This window comes from Cydia strobilella, chromosome 3 (assembly GCF_947568885.1).
Source record: "Cydia strobilella chromosome 3, ilCydStro3.1, whole genome shotgun sequence".
Taxonomy (NCBI): Eukaryota; Metazoa; Arthropoda; class Insecta; order Lepidoptera; family Tortricidae; genus Cydia; species Cydia strobilella.
Genome location: NC_086043.1, coordinates 7,078,406 through 7,102,274, shown reverse-complemented (window position 1 = coordinate 7,102,274; position 23,869 = coordinate 7,078,406). Strand labels below are relative to the sequence as shown.

Sequence of the window (23,869 nt, the reverse complement as noted above, 5' to 3'; positions counted from 1 at the left end):
AGCGATTAGAATTTAAGTATACAAAAAAAATTTATACCATCCTTGAAAAAAAATATAAGCAAAAATGTATGCCCCATTTTTGGCGTGTTCAACCTTTAGCATAAATAAAGACAAATTACGTGTAGCTTCAGTTTTAAATAAGGATCTCTAGGTCACAGTTTCACAGGATTTCCTGGTTCTTTCGCCTACTTGCCTGCGTAAGCGTTAGAAATAAATATTGGGCAATATCGAGAAACTTTATCGCGAAACAATTCGGATGTAGGTAATACTTACCCGTTCTGAATGCTCAGCTAAGCATGTTATCGTTTTGAGATGTACGTAGATATCTAGACTATTCTAGACTAACTTGACTAAGTATTTGAAATCTAAATAAGTTTTGTATTAGTTGTTAGATGATGACGATCTTAAATACGTTATTTTACCTACATTTCGAATAGCATTGAATTATCCGTATAGCAAAAAACCGGCCAAGTGCGAGTCGGACTCGCGTTCCAAGGGTTCCGTACATTACACAATTTAAACAATGTATTTTTTATGTGAAATATCTAAAAAAACCGTAGGGGTCGGATAAAAAACTAAGTAATTAAGTCCGACTCACGCTTGACTGCACATTTCTAATAGGTTCCGGTGATCTGTAGTTAAAGATCTATTTTGTGTTTTTTTTTTTTCAAAAATGTTGACCCAGTAGTTTCGGAGATAAGGGGGGGGGGGGGGGGAATGGTCATTTTTTTGCCTATTTTCTTGAATAACTCCTAAACTATTTATCGTAAAATTATAAAAAATATATATTTGAGATTCTCACAATGAGCTCTCTTTCATTTGATATGTAACACGATATAGTTTGACAAACTTTATTTTTTAAATTTTCTCATTTACCCCCCAAAATGTAACGTAAACAAATTAATTTTAAACACGGGGGCCACCGTGTTTAAAATTAATTTGTTTACGTTACATGTCCATCTTTGGGTCACAAACTTACATATGTGTACCAAATTTAAACTTAATTGGTCCAGTAGTACGAGGTACGGAACCCTAAAAAGTGAAAATAAAATAAAATAAAATTGTTCTTGGATCAAATTTTATGTTAAACATATATATACTTCTTTTTCTGCCGCAATGTAAGTATTTAATTCGATCGAAAACAATTTTTAAGTTTTGCTGCTAATAGTTTCCGCAATAAATAGTATTTTATACAATCGTGATATAATGTAGAGCTTTTCAGTCGAGTACCGTGTTAACTCAGCAAGCTTCGTGGTCTTATTGGGTACGAGATTGAAAAGCTTATCACTATTGTATACAATACTTTTTCTACGAGTCAACAAAAGTAATACTTTAAACTAGCAGAATCATATAGGACTAAAAGTAAACAAGCCAAAAGTATACAGCTATTAAGATACGCGAGCAGCCGCGATACCTTCATACTCGTACAGTCAGCAGCAGAAGTCGCTAAGCGGACCAGGAGTTCAAAATGATCTTGACGCGATTTTATTGTTAAGAGAATAAGAGCGTGTCAAGGTAATTTTGAACATTTCGCCCGCTTAGCAACTTCTGCTGCTGACTGTACGCGCCGCGGTCGCCGGGTTGGTCAACGACACCTTCTCGTAATTCATGAGGCCCTGGTACTTGCTCCTTGCTAAATTTAATTTTTAGACAGTTTTTTTCTCGATTTTGGCCACCGTAGCCTATGGAGACTATTAGGTTTTGTTCATTTACTTGAGGCTCTAAATGATAGTGCCGCCCATGACAAACCAAGTAGTCGGTCAAAAATCAACAACAAAGTCCGAATGATGAGACGAAGATCGTCTTATAGAAAAGTTTATTTTTTTCTGGATGACATGGGTTTGAATGTAAAGCTTTGATTGTAAATAATAGGCAAGATACTAAATTACAATTACGTTCTTATAAGAATTTCCGCGAGGTAGTAAAAAAAGCCGATTCTCATAATTTTTTTTACGTTCAATACACGTGCGAAAAGGTAATTCGCAACTCGTGTCGAGAAAAGGCCAGGCCACTAAAATAAGTGTGAATGTGACGCGAATGTCAATGAACAACGGCATCCATCAATTCCAACTCAAACTTAACAGCCTAATACTTACGAACTTCTTGTGAAAAACGCCCGTTTCCAGAAATTAGTTTCTATTATTTCTCATAATTATATACACGCTACTTTATGTAGGGTAAAGTACTATTCAGTATTCCACAGTGCTCGTGTATTGGGCCGCGGCATAGCATCACGCTGCGCTGGACAGCTATTCGCAAACTCTTCGTATATTATAGCTGCAGAAGAACCAGTGTAACTACGATCTTCGATAATGCATATTTTTTACTGATGGAAGCCAAGTATTACTAGACAAGGAGGCTATTGGAGATGAGATGTTTTGTGAACTTTGTCGCCGACGACCGACGACGCACGTCACTCCAGCGCAGCTCTATTTCCGATGCGGTGACTCACTGCACTTTCACCGCACTGCTGTCTAATAATCACGTATCAATGACTTGTTCTGGCTGACTTGCGTGGTTCAAATTTTATTATGGGGAAATATGGTATTAGTAATTCATATATTATCAAATAGCAAATCACTGTACATACCTAGGGCGTAGAAATTGGGTTGAAAGGTTTTAACGATTCCAACGCGGACGAAGTCGCAAGCCGAGGCTAGGCTGCTATAAAAAACTACTTAATATAATCGCGTTCTATTCGTCTTTCACACTGCGCACTGCGTCATCGGTCAATTTATTATTTATTCCATTCCAAAACTATTCTAACAACATTCGTCTTTCCTTATTCATTATTTACCCGATCCATATAGACGCATGATTAATTCATCGTATAAACACAAACACACCTTTTTTTACGCCCGTTTGATAAGAACACTTGAGGAAAAGACTTGTAAAATTCATTCATGAACACACTCGTATGGAACGTATGTAGCTTATAATTGAACAATTACGATTTACTCTAGTCTACTACGGTTTGGCAGGTACTTACTAATTAAATACATAAACAAGGAGAAATATTTACGAACACTTTGCCACATAATTTTCTCGGCTTGTTACATAGAGCCAGAATTTGTTGTGGGTGGGCGCAAATAGAAAGAGGACTTTTAGTAGCACTCAGTCACCGACTATTCATAATTTTAAACTAACACGGGACTTAATCGCGTAAGACTTTCACTCGAGCGCGTCAGATTAAGATACGGGTGATACCTTGCATCCTGTTGAGTACCTCCACCAAGTATGCGTAAGCGAGTGGCGGAGTCACAAAGTTGCAAAAAAAAATCGCGACCTTGACTTACTCGAGCGCGTTCGATCTTTATTTTATTTTGAAGGGAATGATTATATTTTAGTTGTTGCAACATTTGTTTTTCTTTCTTTCTCTCTCACACTGTCCCCATATAGCCCTCCGTTGTCATTGTTTTAATAATACACTCTTAACTAAATAATTAAACAATGTTAATAACAGGGGAGCCCAAGATGCTAAATTTGAAGTAACTCCAGGTTAAAAAAATTCGTTGTTAACTAACATTTATTTAGAGATCTTCAAAATGTGATATCTCTTGAACCCCTTAGTCGATTTTGATCTAGTTAGCGGCATTCTGCTCATTTTTTTAGGCGCAAGTTTACAAATAAAATAAATACATACGACAGGAATTTTTAAAATTATAGTTTTATTTTTCAAATGTCACAATAAGGATACTGCTCCACAGTATCGTCAGATTAAGGTTTTATATAACTGGGACATCAATCTGAACCTGTCTGTATAATAATCTGACACGTAGTAATTCCAGTTGGCGTTTTTTTGCAACTGTGACTATCATTTATATACCGATCGCTGATATCGTCAGATTATTGAAATATACACTTTTGTAGGGTCCCTCTACAACCCCTTTGAATATCTGACGCGCTCGAGTAAATTCTTTTTTTCTAAATTTTCTATCATATTATCTATATTATATATTTTCTTCAGTATGACCACCCTGCCTATGTAAATCGGCAGATTAACCTACCCTTGTTATCAGAGCCATGTTGCGCGACTGACACTACTAATATCTGACGCGCTCGAGTAACTCCACATGGTGGTTTTTTTTTCCATTTTATAAAATCTGTAGACGCTTTCCTGCTCGCTTAAAAATGAAAATGAAAAATGAAAAAGCGCTTATTGGTTACAATATTGTGTATCTTCAAGTAAGTAAAATTATACTTGTGGCAGGAGATCCCGCTCTTCCTACCAAAGTTACATACAATACAAAGTAACCGAACATATATACTTAAATGAATATCTTACAAACTAAACTAAATTTAATTTAAGCTAAGATGTGTGTATGTGTGTGTGTACATGCATGTAGTTGTGTGGGGTATAAATACACACACACACACACACACACACACATATATATATATATATATATATATATATATATATATATATATATATATATATATATATATTTATTATATATTTATTATTTATATATTTATTTATTTATATTTATTATTTTATTTATACTCTTTGTAAAAGTGCTTCTGTTTCCTCGTAGTCTAATTTTTTAATGTATTCAACTACTGTATGCAAAGGGTATATAGAAATCATTTTATTTATGTGATATAGGTGAACAGACTGGCTTGTAAATTGTCTTCTGGCATAAACAGATTTGGTAGGTGGCTTAGAAATTACATTTGCTTTCCCTCTCCGCGTTACTGTGAGGGGTTTAAATTTTATTGTTTTGTAGCTTTAGTAGTGTAAATAGAATATAAAGTTTCCTCATAGTAAGTAGATCACAATCTTTGTGAAGTTCAGTGGTTGGGTATCTGTAAGGTTTGGAGTATATAACTTTAAGAAGGCATCTTTGACCCCTTTCAGCGTCAATGTATTTGGTCTTGTTTGTTCCGCCCCATACTGGGATACATTAAGTCATACGGACTGGGCTAGAGTTAAATATACTTGTTTAAGTAAAGCTTTAGACGCGACATGTTTAAGCATTTTAAATTTCCAAACAAACTTTCGAATCCGACCAGCTATAAACTCAATATGCGGATGCCTTGAGAGCCTCTGATCTAGCATTATTCCGAGAAACTTAGTGCTGCTTACTCTTTTTATTTCGTTACAGTTACAATCTAATGTATTTTGAGGGTTACAAGTGTGTATTTTTAATTTAAGAGTATCAGGTGGCTGTGCATGTGTTTTTATACTTTATGAAGCATATATAATTTGTTTTGGTAATATTTAGTGTATGAAGGTTAGCATTTAACCATGAAAATATATGCTAAAGACCTTGTTCAGCTTTATCAAAAACGCCAGCCCAGGTACTATCGTTAAAAATAACCACCGTGTCATCTGCGTAAGAGAAAATCTCTCCTCCGTCAATGCCAAGATTCGACAAATCGTTGATATATGTTAGAAACATAGTTGGGCCTAGCACACTTCCCTGAGGGACGCCATACGTGATATCTCTTATTGTACTAACATGATTTCCAATCTTAACAATTTGGCAGCGACCCCGGAGTGATCTTGACGCGATTAAGTCTCGTGTTACTTAAAATGATGGATTAAAATCGTGTTAGTTTAAACCGACTTTATTGTCGAAATTACATGTCTCTTTAAAATGACGATTGGCATTCAGATTTAAAAACATTGGCCATGTGCGTGTCGGGCCACGCATAATGGAGGGTTCCGTACCTTCATACGATATAAAGAGCCATGACAGCAAATGGGCGTATATTTCCGACACATACGTCCTTTTAACAAGAAGAGATTTTTTTTAGAAAACACAGAGGTCATCCAAAAATATATAAGTATAGCGGCAAAATTTAAACTTAGCCAACAGAAATAACTTAAACCCTAATTGGTCAATAATTAAAATCCGTGACCGTACAGAAAAACGTTGCGTGGGTGAGTCCTATAGGAAGTATTAGGGCTCCCACAAGATGGGCCGACAATCTGTACGGCTACCATCAGCTCGGCACTGACATACTCGTAAACGCGAGCGTAAACGTAACTTACTTTCTACGCATCTCGCTCGTACTGACATATTAGTGCGAGCGAGATGTACAGAAAGTAAATTACGTAGACGTTAGAGTATATGTCAGTTTTGACACTGTCAGTGACTCATGGTACGGGTACTGGTGAATATTGTGGTGGGAGTGCGCTGGGTGTAAGCGGCAGGGGACCGATTAGGTATAGCGGGGGCTGAAAAATAACTTTCGGGGAAGGTATAATTTAGTAAAACACTATTTACACTTAAAAAAATTATAAATCAATATTCGTGGTGGAATACCCACTTTATGAATGGCACTTTTATCTTTCTTATTATTAAGTACCTAACTATAATTTCACATCAAACAGGGTTGATTGATGGTTATAACTATAAAAAGTATAAAATAATTGTGAGAAAAGCCTCTCGAACGATTACGATTTACGATATACTTTACTACGGTACAATGCCTACGCATTGTAAACAAGGAAAATTATTTACAAACACGATGACACATGGAGTCGTTACGGCGGTTCACATAATGCCTGACTATTCATTAGCAAAACATTCTGTCTCAACTGTGAACTACTAGTATAATTTGACCCTGTAGTTCGTAAGAACTATAGGCGCAATTCGAGTTCAGGTTTATACAGGTCCACCTGTAACCAAGTAAGCGTATGGAGGTTTCATGTAATTATAAATACCTATCTCGTAAGCGTAACCGATAGAAATAGAAAACGATAAACAACAAGTGTGAAAATGATAGCGTCCTAGAAAATGAAAACCAGAAAACAGCGTTATCATAATATCTGCTTACCTTACCGGAACTACAATTACAATAACATGTTACTTAAATATTCGTGGGTTTGTTTGTTTGAGGACTGGAAGTGTCATCAAGAAATAAGACTGCTGTTGTGCCATTACAAGAGAAGAGAAAGTTACAAATGTACTGAAAATTACAGAACAGTTTATGTATATTTTTTTAGAAAAGATAGCGCCAATTGTCTATTGAAATATCTATTTATTGTAGATCTTGCGTTAGTTCTTATGAATCGACACAATTAGGTATGTCACATAGGTATGTGTTTGTGTATTCTATGCAGAATATATGATGTAGATATACTCGTACGTTTCGGTGATATTATTTTAATATTTTAGACTTTACATGTGCTCTACGACAGTCTGGTGAAAAATAGTGGCCTAAAGTACAGTCCAACAAGAAATTGTAAAAATTAAAAAGTGGCAATACTGTACATAGTGTCGTCCCTATTTCTTAGATTGATTTGAAAAGAAAATCTTTTACCTCTTTTTGATTTCTACAATTTCTCGTCGGACCATATTTACCTACATACGTATCTAATTACCGGTCCCATTAGCGTTATACCCTAAACATCCTACAATATTACCCATTGTTAGGAACACTCAGATAAAAACTGTCCGTGCTCCCTCAACTTAGTTTACTGCCTGCGTCACACCGTTATGAAAGATTTGCTCTACCACATTAGTTAGTAGGCGTTGGTAGTACCTATACCTATATCGAAGTAGACGAGGTTGTAGCTACAGTTTTGGCAGTTATATGTACTTGTAGGTTAAGTACACAATAATCCGTTACTCCATAACTCTACTTATTTAAATACATATTAAGAAAGATTAGATGACTCTATATATACTCTCGTCTAAATAAATGACCTATTTATTTACTGCAGGTGATATTTTTAGGAACCGCTGAGTAAAACCTTAGTACTTTTTATTTGGCTGAAATTTCATTCAGATTCAAACATCTAACGAAATGAACGTAGCAGTAGTCAGTATGAAACCTCACACGCTTTTACGACATAACTCATCTAACATTTAGTTACAACGCTCCACGTAGCCATCCGCGTAGGTAATTCTCGAGTGCAAAACGCTCTGACGCGACGTGCATCGTCGCGGCAGGACTGGCAGGAGTGTTGTGTCAATCGTTTGCCTGATTTAGTCGGTTTCAATACTCAAGCGAACCAGATATGCACTCACATAGTTGTCAAGAACTTCGAAGTTACATTTACACTGGTCAATCTGAGCCGTGGAATCAGTATGCAAAGGGAAAATATAGCCGGCGCATCGCACGCCGCGATGTGTGGCGGGTAGTGACGCAACCTGTTTACCCGAGCCGCGCCCGACCTCAATGTCTGTAATTTTACAAAATTATCGTAAAACGTAAAACGACTCGGATTCCAACCGCCCCGTACCGCGAAACTTTACAATATCCCCGCAATACATTCACCGAACGCTTTTTCGCAACTGCGCAGTAGGTTCAGAACTAATTCAAGAGGATAATACCTTGTTTGGATTGCTGTGTTTGTTTAATTTAAGATAATTAAAGCGCCTCAAGGCAGTTTAACATAATTCATGCGATTAAATTTCAATAACATTCATATACAGGATTTAAAAATATACATAAGTAGGTATAATATACCTGGTACATCTTCGATCAAGATCATCTCTGTTCTCTGTTTTTAATAATGCTTCAAGTACCTGTAACATAAATCTCTATTATGTAAAGAAACGTTATCTAAACATTTATTGCAATTTACGGCACGGTTTTGTACTTAACAAAAAAGTTGTTTGGGGTGGAGCGACTTTCGAAGCGCGCTGAAGTGCATAGTATTGTTTCGCGGAGCGGTGCGGTTTGCCGCGGTCTCGTTGTAGGGGGAGGGGAGGGTGGGGACAGGTTGTAGTAGCGACGTAGTAAGAGCGTGTTTTTTGTTAGTAAATGTAGGTAGGTAGAGGTAGTTATGTACTGAAACTTTACCGGTCAATTCGAACAACGTGATAATTACTAGATACGAGAACAAAACGAGATCTAATACATACGTTATAGTTTAGTTCTCGACTAGTTATCTTTTGCAGTTCGAATCGAGAAACCAATTGTCATTTCACGCTACAATTATTGTGACGTTTTGGGATATCCATTATTAGATATCCATTAGATGTCTAAGTAATATCTTAAGCAAATCTTAAAGAGATCGTTCAAGAGGACATTCGGAAACGCGGAAATGTCAAATTTGACATGACTTTCTTAAATATCTCGTTATCGTTTCTGTTTCATATCTAGTGGATATCTAGTTGATATCTAGATCATTGTTCGAATTGGCCCGTAAGTCTTTGAATGAGCTGTTTTGTCGATGTCGTGACGCCGCATACGCATAGTGTACTTCTTACTGCAAATCTGAATAATAAAATCACTACAAAAGATTCAATAAATATACATATAGCCAGTTATGTGGTGAACTAGATACATAATTACATACTTCAATTAGTAATGCAAAACAAATGAATTATTATAGTAGGTAATTATCTAACAATATAATATAACATAAGCACTTGAGGAATTATAGTAGTAATTATCACACTCGATCAATTAAGTATATACAGCAGAAGCACTCCGTAGAGTACTTCAGATAAAAACATACATTACATGTGATGTTCATTGCAGTCACTGTTATTGTTATTATTGTGCGTAACGCCACCATGACGCAGTCATTGTGCGGTTAATGTGAATGAATGATAGGTTGTAAAGCTTGTACTCGTACCTACTTCAAGTTGGTTTCCAATGAATGAATGGCGTCGTCATTATAATTATTTTTATACAAGTACTTCTATGTACACATTATATTATCATGCATGGTTGTCTGATGCATTGAAATGTATTAGTATGCAACTATACATTGATGTTTTACTCGAATTTCAGTCCATTACCTATTCAAAGTACTTTAAGAATGTTTTCTGAATAGTACATAGTAGTTCAAATGTATGTAAACTTATTTTACTTCATTTAAACAAATCTACACACTTGTAGTTACATAGGTAGTAAACATATAAACAGCTAAAGTAAAACGCCGCGCAATGTATATCGAGCTAGCAGCGATTATCATCAATAGACATCACTAGTCTGCACAGGAGTACAATAACATTCCAAAGTCTATAAATAACCATTGGGCCGAAGGTTCGCGGGGCGCGGTGCGGGCGCGGTGCGGGCGCGGCTATGCGGCAGAGTTCATTTGCATTGCATCGTAGGCAATGCACCGAGTGGACCGTGGACCCCTCCCCGCGCCCGCCTCGGTGCACTTGCTCTGCCCCCCGCGTCCCTGCAGTCTGTTTATCTCAGAATTACTACGGATAGCAGCGGAAAAGAGATGCAACGCGCGTCTTGTACTGCTGTCTCCGAATTCCGTTCTACGGTGTTGATGCTGGATATCGCTTGCGTCTAGATCGCGTCTGTTTGATAATCAAACTAAACTACTACACACCACTACTTGTGTTTACATATCTATCTTGTCAACGTTATTCATTCACGATGGAGAATAGGTATCGGAAGTACCTAATGTGTTAGCTGATTAATTACTATACTACATATTAAATATAAACATAGATATAAATTGCAACAAATGGTTGATTTAATCATTATTACGTAATGATACTAATGATACATTATTATAGTAATATGATTAATCATAATATATTTAGTACCTAAGTGTAATAGTCTAGTAATTCTAGTAGTTCACAGAAGTTAACTAATTAAAGTAATGAACCTACAATTTTAGCCACGAACAGTTTGCAAAGGGTTTATCGCGGTGTAAGTTCATTAGCTAAGTCTTAGAGCGTGGTCCAAGGTCCAACTCCAACCATTTGTTTGTTTACTTTGCAATCGCCATTTTGTGGGGCGGTGCGAGCGGTCCTTGCCGTATATTGAATGCTTACCGAGTGCAGGAGAGTATAACGTTCAGTCGTTCATGGGATACATTTTAAAAAAGAGCTCTGTTTTTGTAAAACTATAAGTAATCAGACAGTGCGCGTTTACTGGTGGTCGTGGATTTAGCTTGCGTTTGGTAGTCAATGGGAATAAGACCTCTGGGCATGCGCGCTGGACATCCCGCGTACTGCGTAACCATGAGGATCCGGAACTACGCAGTTATATGACCTTGCACCCATCTCTTCGCCTCGTTATGGATATTTATTACGCATAACAACGCCTAATAACCCTGACATGGGTAACGCGAACCTAATAATTCTCATGCCTTACACGCTTTCACGCTTTTATTGGATGTTTACATATATGGCTTCAGCGGTTTGCTTTTGTGGAAGGTACCACCAAAAGTATATAAAACCGCTTTCTCAATAGAGAAGGTCAATATATATCGTGAAGGGGTTATTTACGCGGGGCGACTGAAAAGTTCTAAGCCTAAAGTACTTCGATGTTGCATGTGCGTTGATAGCACTGGCCACTAAAATGACCATTGAAAAAGTAAATTATTAAAGAAAATAAATGATACTTCTTTTATTATGTCTTGAGATATTCAACGATAAAGTTTACTTTGTATGAAATGGCTATTATTTACGGTCGCTGGACCTTCTTATGCCACTGTTAAAAAGTGGAGTCGATCGAAGATGATCCTCGCTCAGGGCGACCAATATCGGCATTCGGCTGTGACTGAAGAAAACATTGAAAAAGTCAAGAAATTAGTATTAGAGGATCGAAGAATTAAAGTTTCGCAAATAGCTGAAACCTGAAAAAGAAAAGGAAACCCTTTCCTGTAAGGAAAGGGTTGGAGAAATTTTAGACATTTGCACGTGACCTTTCGTCACGTTTGTGTTCGTGGTTTATGTTTATGAAATTAAATGTTTTTATTTTTATATTTGAGTGGATTGAATGAAAGGTAAATTGCGGTTTACGATTTATGACGTATTAAAAAAAACTGAGGACTGAGGGAAAAGTGTGGACTGAACGAAGATGTAGTGACAAAAATTGAGAAAGGTATGTTGAGATGGTTTGGACACGTGGAAAGAATGAGTGAAAGATGGCTAACAAAGCGAGTGTATAAGGGAGAGGTAGAAACGGGAGTTTGAAGGGGCAGACCTCGGCGGACTTTCTCTGATCAGATCGGGGAAATCCTGAAGAAAGGCCATGTCAAGAGCACTCTAAACCGGCGAGCGTGTATGAGGAATGTTATGAAAGTGAAGGAAGCGAAAGAGGTATGTCAGGATCGTAGCAAGTGGAAATCCGTGGTCTCTGCCTACCCCTCCGGGAAATAGACGTGATTATATGTATGTATGTGTATGTATGTATGTATGTGTAAAAAAACTACTAACTAGATCTCGTTCAAACTAATTTTCTGTGGAAGTTTGCATGGAATGTACATCATATATTTTTTTTTTTAGTTTTATCATTCTCTTATTTTTAGAAGTTACAGGGCCCACACACATTTTACCACTTTGGAAGTGTCTCTCGCGCAAACTATTCAGTTTAGAAAAAAATGATATTAGAAACCTCAATATAGATACCCCACACGTATGGGTTTGATAAAAAAATTTTTATTTGAGTTTCAGTTCTAATTCTAAGTATGGGGAACCCCCAAAATTTATTGTTTTTTTTCTATTTCTGTGTGAAAATCTTAATACGGTTCACAGAATACATCTACTTACCAAGTTTCATCAGTATAGTTCTTATAGTTTCGGAAAAAAGTGGCTGTGACATACGGACGGACAGACAGACATACAGACCGACAGACATGACGAATTCATAAGGGTTCCGTTTTTTTGCCATTTGGCTACGGAACCCTAAAAAGGTTGCTTGACGAGAAACCAAGGGGCAAACTTAGCAAAGGTATTTTGTTTTTGCAAGACAACGCACCCGTTCACACCTCTCGTTGCCAAGCTTGCTCTGAAGGAAACCGGCTTCGAAGAAATTAACCACCCGCCCTACAGTCCAGACCTGGGCCCTAGCGATTATTTTCTATCCAGTAATTTGAAAAAAAAAAAAAAAAAAATTTAAGCCGCCTTCATTTCTTCATCACTTCCAAATCGTTTTCATTTAGAAGTAATGAAGAAATGAAGGCGGCTGTACAGGAACATTTTGACAGCAAAAATAAAAAACATTTTCTGAACGGCCTAAAAGCATTGTATAAAAATGTAATGTAAATGTAATGCATTGAATTAGAGGGAATATATTGAAAAATAAAAATATCTAGTCAATTTTTTCTCAATCGGTTTTTTCAATCTTAGGCTTGGAAATTTTCAATCGCCCCTCGAGAGTACTTGAGATTTCATATTTTCGTTATTTTGGCCAATGAGAAAGTTTTAAGTATACGCACTGAAGCTGCCGGCGGGAAATCGAAAAGAAACGGCTTGAATAATTGAGAACTGTCACTTCTCCACATAATTGTTATATAGAAGTATTCTATGGCTATCTCACTCGTCACATTCCTCAATTAGGAGTGATTAATTTGTTATTGTTTTTGCGAACGAGCCGTTTGCCGCTAATGGCCTCCCACCGTCGGGCTAATGAACACTGCAGGCGAGGACCACATACGAGCATGTGCTTATTGTACTTGATTCATTTAATTAAGCCGGAGACTTCGCAACTCACTAAAACACTGCCGGTTCAGGCCATAAATAAGTGGACAATATTTACTTACCTAATTTAAAAGGTCAAATTTCATTTCATTGACTTGTCATCGTGACGTTTTTGTAAACATCCATCCGTTGTAAATTTCTATGCAGATGGGCACCTTCCTCTGCAGCTGACTGTATCCACACTTTTGACGCATTGTCTGATACGCTACTTTTGACGCTGACTGTACCAGTGGGGCGACACTCCTACTTTAAGCATTCTCGGCTCCGTTCGGCTCAGCATTGCTCCGAGCAATTATTAGGGTTGGCACAACTTGACGTCCCTTTGCGTGCACGATCACAGATATTAGATAATGACTTGAATTTTGACAATAGTCGAAAGGGATAGTGCGATACATTAGAAAGGGACAGCATGATTCGTCCCTGAATCACTGTTAAACTTCGGTTTTGTAGGAAGTGTCCTTTCTGTACGGTAGTACTATTACTTATTCTGTGACTGTCTGTACTTAATTGTCGGAGTTATTTAACAACTCTGTTTTTATTACGATAAGAATTTATTGGTTAGGTTCTAAACCTAATAAAAAGTCATTTCATACTATTATGTCCTAACACTCCTAAGATTAAGTTGTTAAATCGATTTGTTAGACCGAGTAATTGAGTGATTGTCTCGAAACACGAGGTGCTTCGTTATTTAGAATTATGGAAAGAATGCGATTTAAAAATGCAATAGCTTCGTAAACAGAAAACCTGTTTCAGAACTAGTAGAAAAACAACAAAACATTTACATCAGCACTATCTAGTAACAAACAACAGCGCTCCCAAAACCTAAAACTGGCTTAGCACGTGCAGTGATAGTATGTGGAATTAAATACTACTGGCATTTTTATTTACCGATGATGCAGACAGAGAAAATGTATGTTTTTTGTCTTTGCATATTGTTTTTTGTCTTTCACACTACTATGTAAATTACATTACGTTGTAATAAACCGAATGGGAGTTTTTTTGGGTTTTCTAACTGACACTGTTTATTGTTTTCAAACACTGGCGTATAGTCTACCACTATTAACTTCTTCTTCTTCGATCTTTATTTAATAAATGAAATTGAAATTAACTGATTAATTACAGTAGTATTCAAGAGAATAAGTTTTTTATCGCTCACTGTAAGTAATTTTCTTCCTCGACAATTCTAGCAAACCCAAACATACCTTTCTTTTACCACAGAGTTCGTATGGCCAACTCCTGTGTCCATTATCAGATCAACTCGGCTCAATCAAATAATGGGAAGTGGGTCTAATTTTGACCTGTACGTATGTAGTTGTATTTTTACCAGCTTTTGTAAAAATACAGCCAAGACAAGGCGTAGGTACCTATTAGAAACGTCATCCACCACCTAAATGAATGCTACGAGTGCTATTCAAATTCCGATGCTATGCTTCTAAGCTAACTGAAATTTCCCTTGTTTGTTCTAGTATGTCAATCGATGGACATCAGGAACAACCCGGAGTCCATGCAGAAGCTGAAAGGTTGCCGCATCATCGAGGGACAGCTCAGCATCGTCCTGATGGAGCATGTCTCTCCCAAATACCACAATATGACCTTTCCCGAACTGTACGAGGTCACCGGCTACATCCTGATCTATAGGTGAGACCTATTTCTCATTATTACGTTTTTGTGCAGTTCAAATCTTGCAAGGCTTTGACTGATTCCCTTGTGTTCAATTGATGAGACCATGGTGGCGTCAAGATCTCAAAGGGTGCACGAAACACGACTAAATCTCGATGGAGAACCTTTGGCAGAAAAGACTGCACTGCCAAACCTCCTCCCTGGACTCTCATCATATTTATGATTGCTGTAGGTATAGGACTTTACTTTACAGTCAACACAGACGTAAGGCATAGATTATGTATCGTCTCTCACAAATCTTAAATGTCGTTGATAATCGATTACCCCTTTCTGTCATTTCGACATTTGTTTTTGTCAAACTTTTTTTAAAGTTTAAGAGATTTCAGAGGGCCAGAATTGCAGCTAAAATGCATTTTCATTATTTCGCGGAGCATATACCAATTATTTCGAAGAACCGGCGGCGAGCCAGATAGTCCTTTCGCGGGCCGGAGCGGGCCCGCGGGCCGTACTTTGCCCACCACTGGTTTAAAGAGACAAAATTTTACAGTGGTTGCTAAATTTTATGAATAAGGGGGTTTGTTTATCACTTTTCCGCTTGTTTACAGAATGCAACACGTCGGCAACCTCGGTGACCTGTTCCCCAACCTGTCCGTGGTTCGCGGGCTACAGCTGTACAAAGACTACTCAGTCGTAATCTTTGATAATGAGAACCTTGTGGTAATTATACATGTGTACTATACCGACGGCAACGGGTGGCTTGCCGCTGTCGCTCTCATGGGTTCGTATTGCTTGACCAAGCACCATTTAGACTTCATTTATGAATATACTCGAATTCAAAACTTGTGTAGGGGAATGGCAATAATTCGTTATAGGAAGCAGATTTCGTCAATTATCTATACAAATCTAGGGATTTGATCAATAATTTAATATTTCATAAGAAGTCATCTTTGTTAGTCTAGGTATAAAAAACCCATTACGCGATTTAGTTATTTTGAACAAATAAATACATATTAGGAAAATGTTACGTCTAAATCAGAGTAGGATTTACAAAGTAAGATTGATAAGCTGTTGTGTGGGTGGATGCTTGATGACGATATTTATATAACGAACACTCGTTTCTACTCAACTCCGAATCCTCACCTTATATGGCGACCCTGCCATATACGGTGTCGCGCGTGCGGTCAGTCACCGAGTGATATTGAGATCTCGATTATTACAATGTAAACGTAGCTCAAGTGGACAGTTAACAGAACAATAAAATAACGTAATGTTGCTTCTCACGGTTAAATGGTTACGCTGTTGCTGATTCGCCTTGCGTCATGGGGGCTACAAAATCAAAAGAAGAGGTTATCATCGCTCAAACTGCGGCCGGAGGTGACAATAAGGCTTCTGCGGGCACCGACGAACTTTGATTCCACGCAAGTAACACTAATATTATCCTGGCAGGGTCGACATGTAAGGTGAGGATTCGGAGTTGAGTAGAAACGAGTGTTCACCTTAAACGATGCTTTATTACTGCACTGAATACATAAGTAAATGGTCCTTATATATATCCTATGAGCTACATACATAACTATATCTAGTATACACTACACCTCCATAGATTAAGACGACACTTGAATAACTTATGAATAGTACAAAATATCCGTGCTTATCACGCAAATAATATTTTGCCCTAACAGGAATTCGAACCCAGCACCTCTAGCTTGGCAGGCAGGTCGGTCTATCAACTAGGTCGCAAATTTTACTTTTATCGATGTCTTAACTTAATAAGCAAATGAGTACTATACCTACATATATCTGGAATACCTGCATTCTGTTCCAATATTATAGGTATTAGATAACAAACTGTCTGCAAAAGGCAACCATATACCTATATATTTAAGAACTCTTTACAATTGCTTCATTTTTAAATTTGACACATTAAAAAACTGTAGGCATCACAAAACAATTTCCGTGGAAATCGTTCTATCGATACGCCTAATCAATAGAAAAAACGTCACACCATTTCCGCAATACAGCGCAACTTTCGTTAGGCTTGGAACGACCTGCGATTATTTTTATGCGGATTCAGTCTAATTTCTTGCGGTTTCAGTCTTGCAAGTGCGTGCGGTTATGAACTTATGAAGCATGCCGTACGTTACACTTTTTGCGATTCTGAAACCGCAAGAAATTAATCGCAGTGCGTTCTAAGCCTTATTGTTTTGTCCCAAGCGCAAGTGCTGTTATGTTTCTATTTTAATTACGGAGCTATTGTCCTTATCTTTTTTTTTAACTAACGGCTTAAGTAGGAAGCTGTGATCCTGTAGGTATACAAATTCTTATAAGGGCAAATATCTCTATTTGCGTGACGAGCGTGAACATTTGCTTCCGATTCGTGGAAGTTTTCCGTATAATTAGTATACTTCTAATAAGTATCTCAATAGTATCTACAAATAGAATGTATATCTGCAGCTGCACGCCTATCACGCTCTGCCTTACGATTTCTTATGCCAAGTCGCTTTTTATATATAAATAAATAAATATTTGTTACACAGATTAACTTAGTCCCAAACTAAGCAAAGCTTGTACTATGAGTAGTAGGCGACGATATACACGTACTTATATCGATAAATATTATCTAAAATCGCATGCCATTTGTTGTAAGGTCCGTAGAAGTCTCAGTTCTCGTCTACTCGTTTATAAAAGTGTAACATGTTGACATATTGAAATTTTATTTTTTTATTTTTTATTCTGTTTATTCATCATTTTTGGTACTTTATTAATTTTTAATGCAATAATTTTAAAATTGACATGTTTAACTTATTTTCCTACCCTGATACTTAGTTATTTTAATTATTTCCTAATTGTAATTTTTATCATCTGATATGCTTTAAATGTTCATATTTTAAATTGTATTGTTTGCATGCTTGCTTGTCGCTTGCTTTATATTGCATGCCTATCATAGGGTAGAACATAAGGACTACTATTTATTTTAAGACCACCGATTGTATGAAAACACTATGTTCTAGCAATAAATATATTTAGAGTTTTGAATGATTCACGATATAAACGAGTTACGAGTTATGATGATTATAAATATATTTTATTTCATTTCATTTCAAATGTCGACAGTCCCTGGGCCTTCGGTCGCTGACGCACATCGAGCGGGGCTCGGTGCGCATCCAGCACAACGACCGGCTGTGCTACGTCAACACCATAGACTGGAGCAAGATCATGGGCGAGAGAGCTGAGAACAACGTTATAAAGGTGAGCTTACAACTTTACAATCTTTCGCAGTATTCCTAGGAAAGGGTGCCCAAAGCTTTAAGAAGATTGCATAATTGCATACGGGCGGCCGAGTGGTTGAGGCGTCTGCCGCGAATGCAGAAGATTCTGGTTCGATACCAGCCCTGGGCACTGGAAGCCTTGGACACTTTTGCTTCGTGTATGACGTCTAAGATTTCAGTTTATAATGTTTCACAGTCCATGGGACACGAGTCGCTCTGCTCAATCGAGTTGCTCTGCTATGCATCCATTACTGTATAATAGACTTTCAACGTAAAACAATATTTGACATTGGCCGGACTCAATCCAGCCAAGGGCAACCGGCCGGCTCTGGGCCTGCACTTGTATTATTTGCGCATTGTTATACGTGAAAACCGGACAAGTGCGAGTCGGACTCGCCCACCCCGGTTCTGTACAAATTTAATTTTTAGTATGTGTTATATAGCGGCAACAGAAATACATCATCTGTGAAAACTTAAACTGTCTAGCTATCGCGGTTCATGAGATACAGCCTGGTGACAAACAGACAGACGGACAGTGGAGTCTTAGTAATAGGGTCCCGTTTTTACCCTTTGGGTACGGATTCCTAAAAATTGTGGGCTCTTAAAGGCCTCCACACACCGAAGCGCGGGGCGGCGACGGAGCGGCGGCGTATCGAGCGCGGCGCGCTGTATAACAATGAATTATATACGGTGACTCACACCGACGTCGGGCCCGCGCGCAAACTGCGCCGCGCCCGCCGTGATTTCGACCCGCCCGATCACAACAGCGCGTTGGCGGAGCGTGCGCGGAGCCGAGCGGCGGCGGGGCATGCGCGGGGCGGCGCGTTGGCGTGGCATGAGTGGAGCGGCGCGGTGGCGGGCCGACTGCATTACTGCCGCAAATGTCAAAATTTATGCCGCTGCCAGGATTTTTGACATTTGCGGTAGTAAAATCGCAGTTGGCAGCAGTATTGAAGCGTGAAATTACTACCTTATTGTCGTAAACGTCAAAATCGATGTCGCTGCCAGGATTTTTGACATTTTCGGTAGTAATGCAGTCAGCAGTAATATCGCAGTCGGCAGCAGTATAGCAGCGCGACATTACTGCCTTACTATTTCAAATGTCAAAATCGATGTCGCTGCCAGAATTTTTGACATTTGCGGCAGTAATGCGGTGGGCAGTAATATTGCAGTCGGCAGCAGTATTGCAGCGCGACATTACTGCCTTACTGTTTCAAATGTCAAAATCGATGTCGCTACCAGGATTTTTGATAGTTGCGGTTGTAATGCCGACTGCAGTAATATTGTACTAACTGGTGGTGAAATCGCGGAGTAAGCCACGCGCACGCGTTTGGTGCGCCGCACTAATATGCGGGCGGAGTCAGTGTGTTCAGTGTGTGTCAGACCGCGCAGCGCGCGCGGCGCGTTCATTTCGGTGTGTGGAAAGCTTTAGCAGAACCATCACACACGGCTTATTAATAAAATCAATCCTTACCGATAAAAAAAACACCCAAATTTTTCCTATATTTTATATTTTTAGGCTTTGATTCCCGGAGTGAATATACCCGGAAAGTTTTTACGTGATTGGGTAGTATCTAATTACACATTTGGATTATCCAAGTATACCATCGATTTAGAATAATAAATATGTGTTATGTAAACTGCACTAATGGTCACAATCAGGAGTAATGATGCAATTCTTTGCATCTCCCAGTCTCCCACTGAAACTTCAGTTTGAATTTATTACCGTTGAAATCAGTTACGAGCTTAATAAACATAATTACAACCTGAGTTGGTATTCGTAGACATAACATAGACGATGTTACAACTGTGCCTAAGCAATTTATTATATGTACAAAACAACGAGATTACTTTAGAGAGGGGATTTCGGGCGCTGTTCTTAGAAATGAATAGCAATCTAAATATCACAATTTGCGCGTTCCCTTTGTAGGAAATATCCCGCCGGTTACGACACGTGTATGTCTACTCTGTAGTCTTATCTTGTATAAAACTAATCGCTTCTTGATTTATCTCCGTCTTAAATTTACCAACACACATCACAAGGTTAGCGCATGAAAGGTTTTACGGGGGCAGGATACTACGCCTCAACAAACTCTGACCTTTTAATACATGACTGGGCATGAGTGGGCTTTTTAATATACGTCACATACCAAACAATCAACAATTTAACGCAAGCATTCCATCAAACGTTATCAGCGCTGTCACACAAACGAATTTAAAAGGACAAACAATGACATGAGCGAATAGGTGAGCAATTCGTGTGGTCAATAATGGGTTAATGACAGCTAAGCCGGCACATTGTTATATTAAAGTTGTTCCTCTACCACGGACCGTGGGATTATTTCGTCAATCGGCGTTGCAAAAAACACGTACGGGCATTTTTAGACACCGCTGTCTGTCATGAAGTGCTGTTATTAACGCATATTAAATTAATGTTTATGCCGACACCTTGCAATAGTAAATTTACGTTTACAGTAATTAACTTATGTTAATTCGCTGTATTTTTTGTGGCGTGTCTGGCTGTTTTCGAGGTTAGATTAGGTTCTTAATCTGTTTTGGCTTGTAAGTTGTTTAATTCTCGGGTATGGCACGGGCTTCGAGCATTTTTGACTCGCGTGTAGCATTGACTGCTTTTAAGTCTCCGGCAAGCTCGGCCGAATTGTACCTTCCCATACAAACGGAGTTCCGTTCTCATTTTAAAACTACGTTTTGGAACTATGGTATCTGAAGCTTCATAAACTAATTTCAGACATAGATATACCTTATCCTATTGTAAGTACAAAGTTTCAGAGCAAACTAGCTACTCGTTTTAAAATGAGAGCGGAACTACGTTTGTATGGAGAACCGAGCTTGCCGGAGACCCTTAATCTGTAATTCGACCACATTTGAGTATTTGACCTGATCCGCGGTCAATAAGTCCATATCAACAGGCTTGGGTAGATAGTACGTGTTTATATTTATTTATAATACGTATATCATTAGTCATGAATTGCTTACTTTACTTGTTTTAATACATAAGCGTGTTATATACATCAGTGGATGTGATTGTTAAATAGCCCAGCACTTTCTACAAATGGTCTTGATAGCATTTTGCTAATAACATGTTTTGATGTTTATCTCTTAATTACAACATAAATAAATAAAAAAATAAAAATAGCCTTTATTTCAGACAATTACATGGTTTCACTTGTTACCTTTGTATATTACATCTTAATTATTTATTATAATAGGGTTGTCTGTATGCCTTTTGTTGGCAAAGGCCTCCCCCAACTCTTTCCATTTCTCTCTTTCTAGTGCTAATGTTGTCCAGCATCCACCTGCTTCCTTATTTATTTCGTCAACCCATCTTCTTTTGGGTTTACCACGTTTTCTTTTCAGGTGTTTTGTAAACCAGAACATTACTGTTTTGGACCATTTTCCGCTTCCTCTTATTGTATGTCCTGCCCATTTCCATTTCAGTTTTCTGATGGTTCTTGTAATGTCTTTGGTTTTAGTGTACCTTTTTATCGTTGTAAGTCTAATTCTGTCTGACAGTCTTTTTCCTATCATACTCCTTTCCATAGCGTTTTGACAAACTTCTATTTTTCTTATGTGAGATTTGTTTGTTGCCCAGGTTTGGCATCCGTATGTGATAACAGGTACTATGCAGGTATCAAAAAGCTTCCTCTTGATGGCCATACTTGTGCTTTTATTTTTCATGACTTCTTTTAGACTCCAATATCGCTTCCACGCATTTCCGATCCTTCTATCTATTTCTTTCGAGGTCAAGTCCTGTGGTGATATTGTTTGGCCCAAATAAACATACTCTGACACATAATCTATTGTGTTATTATTTATATTTATACTTTCCAGTTTGCCATTCGTCATTGCTTTAGTTTTTTGGGTGTTCATGTAAAGACCAACGTTACGGCTTTCTATGTCCAGGTCCGTCAGCATTGTTTGTAATTCTTCCTTTGATTGGGAGATAATAATTAGGTCGTCTGCGAACCTTAAATGTGATAGTTTCTCGCCATTAATTGGTAGTCCACAACAAGTAAACGTATATGGCTGAACATACTGTATACCATATATTATGTCCCGTGAATCACGCCTTTGGTATAATGAGGAATAAAAGCTAGTACGGGAATACTGACAGCGTTGGAAGGGTAGAAAGTACAGCCTAACGACTTCTAAGCGGACGAAGTACCTACAAATAGTCTATGTTCCAGGGTAACTACGACAGCCGACTGTGCGGGCTGTGTCCTGACGCCCAGGGCCGCGACCGCGACCCACGGCACTCCGGCTCCTGCCCCGCCGACGACAGCGGCCGGCTGCTGTGTTGGAACGAAAAACATTGCCAGAAAGGTAAGCATTTATAGAGGAACAAACAGCAGCAGAAGTTATAAAGCAGGTAAAGAAATCAGAATGTAATAGAGCAAAGCTTTCCTCGTGCACTCGTTCAGCTATTATTGCTGCTGACTGAACATGAACTGCTTGATGGGAAAGTTGACCGTTGTTTTTCTAACTTGAATGGACACTCGTGTAGGTAAAGGAAAGTACTCATTTTACACTAATAAATTAGTGAGGTGAGTGCAACATTTTATTTAGATATTAAGAATTATTTATTTGTCTTCATGAACCTTTGTGAATAAAATTTCCGCTTTGGCCTTAACTCATTAGATTAGTTAGTGTTGGATTAGATTTCCCTTTTTTACGATTTTCACGTTTTCAAGCCGCTTGCCTGTTTTATTTTACGAAACTCTTGTATAAGTACCCTTTTATTATCAAAACATCCACATAAAACGTGTTTTAGTCCCATCCGCGGCGGTCGAGGGGTTAATTTGTAAACTGGTCCGGTAACTAAAGATAAAGGTTTATTAAGGCTCTCCCCCCACGCGCGTTATTTATAGCATGTTAGCGAATCCGTGTATGGTCTCCCACGCTTGGTTGCATGGCCTAACAAACTGCACTACATAAATCTCCCACTTAAATTGCAGTGCAACGTTACATGTAAAGCGACGGGTTATTGGTATTCATGGGGTCGCCCGTAGCGGGGTCAGCTTTTCAAGCTAAAATGAAGTTTAATACTGTCTAGAAAAGAAACTTCGTTGTAAAACACTAATATTTATCGTTTATTTGTAACTTTATACAACACACTTTTCAATCTATCAACACTATATTTTGGTAAAATTAGTAGCACCATCGTACAGCAAATGAGAATAGGTGAAGGGTACACGGATAGAACATGTCTAGTCACTTTTTTCGGAAAATGAGATTTTCATCTCAAAATGTAGAGCTCTTAATGAACTATTAGTTAGGTATATCTTTTGCTACCACTGTATAATATATGTGACACAACTTTTTTTTAGGTAAAAAAGACCTGGTCACGGAATTACCATATATTTTGACATGGTTCCAAATTTTAAAACTGCGATTACTCAAAATGTTACTAAATTGACTAGACATGTTCTTTCCGTGTATACACTTTTTATTTGGGGCATTTTGGTTATCACAGGCTGTTAAGGTCTTACTGCTAAGGCTGCTTGGATAACAGTCCGTCTCTTCAATGAGGTACCCGACCTTTTATTAGATCATCACCCCTCCAAGCCTGACCGCTTTTACCTGCTCGTCAGGTGG

General features: G+C 38.2%; 1 protein-coding gene across 1 annotated transcript in view; it reads left to right on the top strand.

Moving 5' to 3' along the window:
* LOC134756199 (insulin receptor-like) overlaps positions 1-23,869 on the top strand; it is a 126,814-nt gene that overhangs the window by 78,863 nt on the left and 24,082 nt on the right. The window contains 5 exon segments of the mRNA XM_063693028.1: positions 14,831-15,002; positions 15,590-15,701; positions 18,099-18,233; positions 22,462-22,597; positions 23,787-23,860. Coding sequence (XP_063549098.1) covers positions 14,831-15,002; positions 15,590-15,701; positions 18,099-18,233; positions 22,462-22,597; positions 23,787-23,860 — 629 coding nt within the window.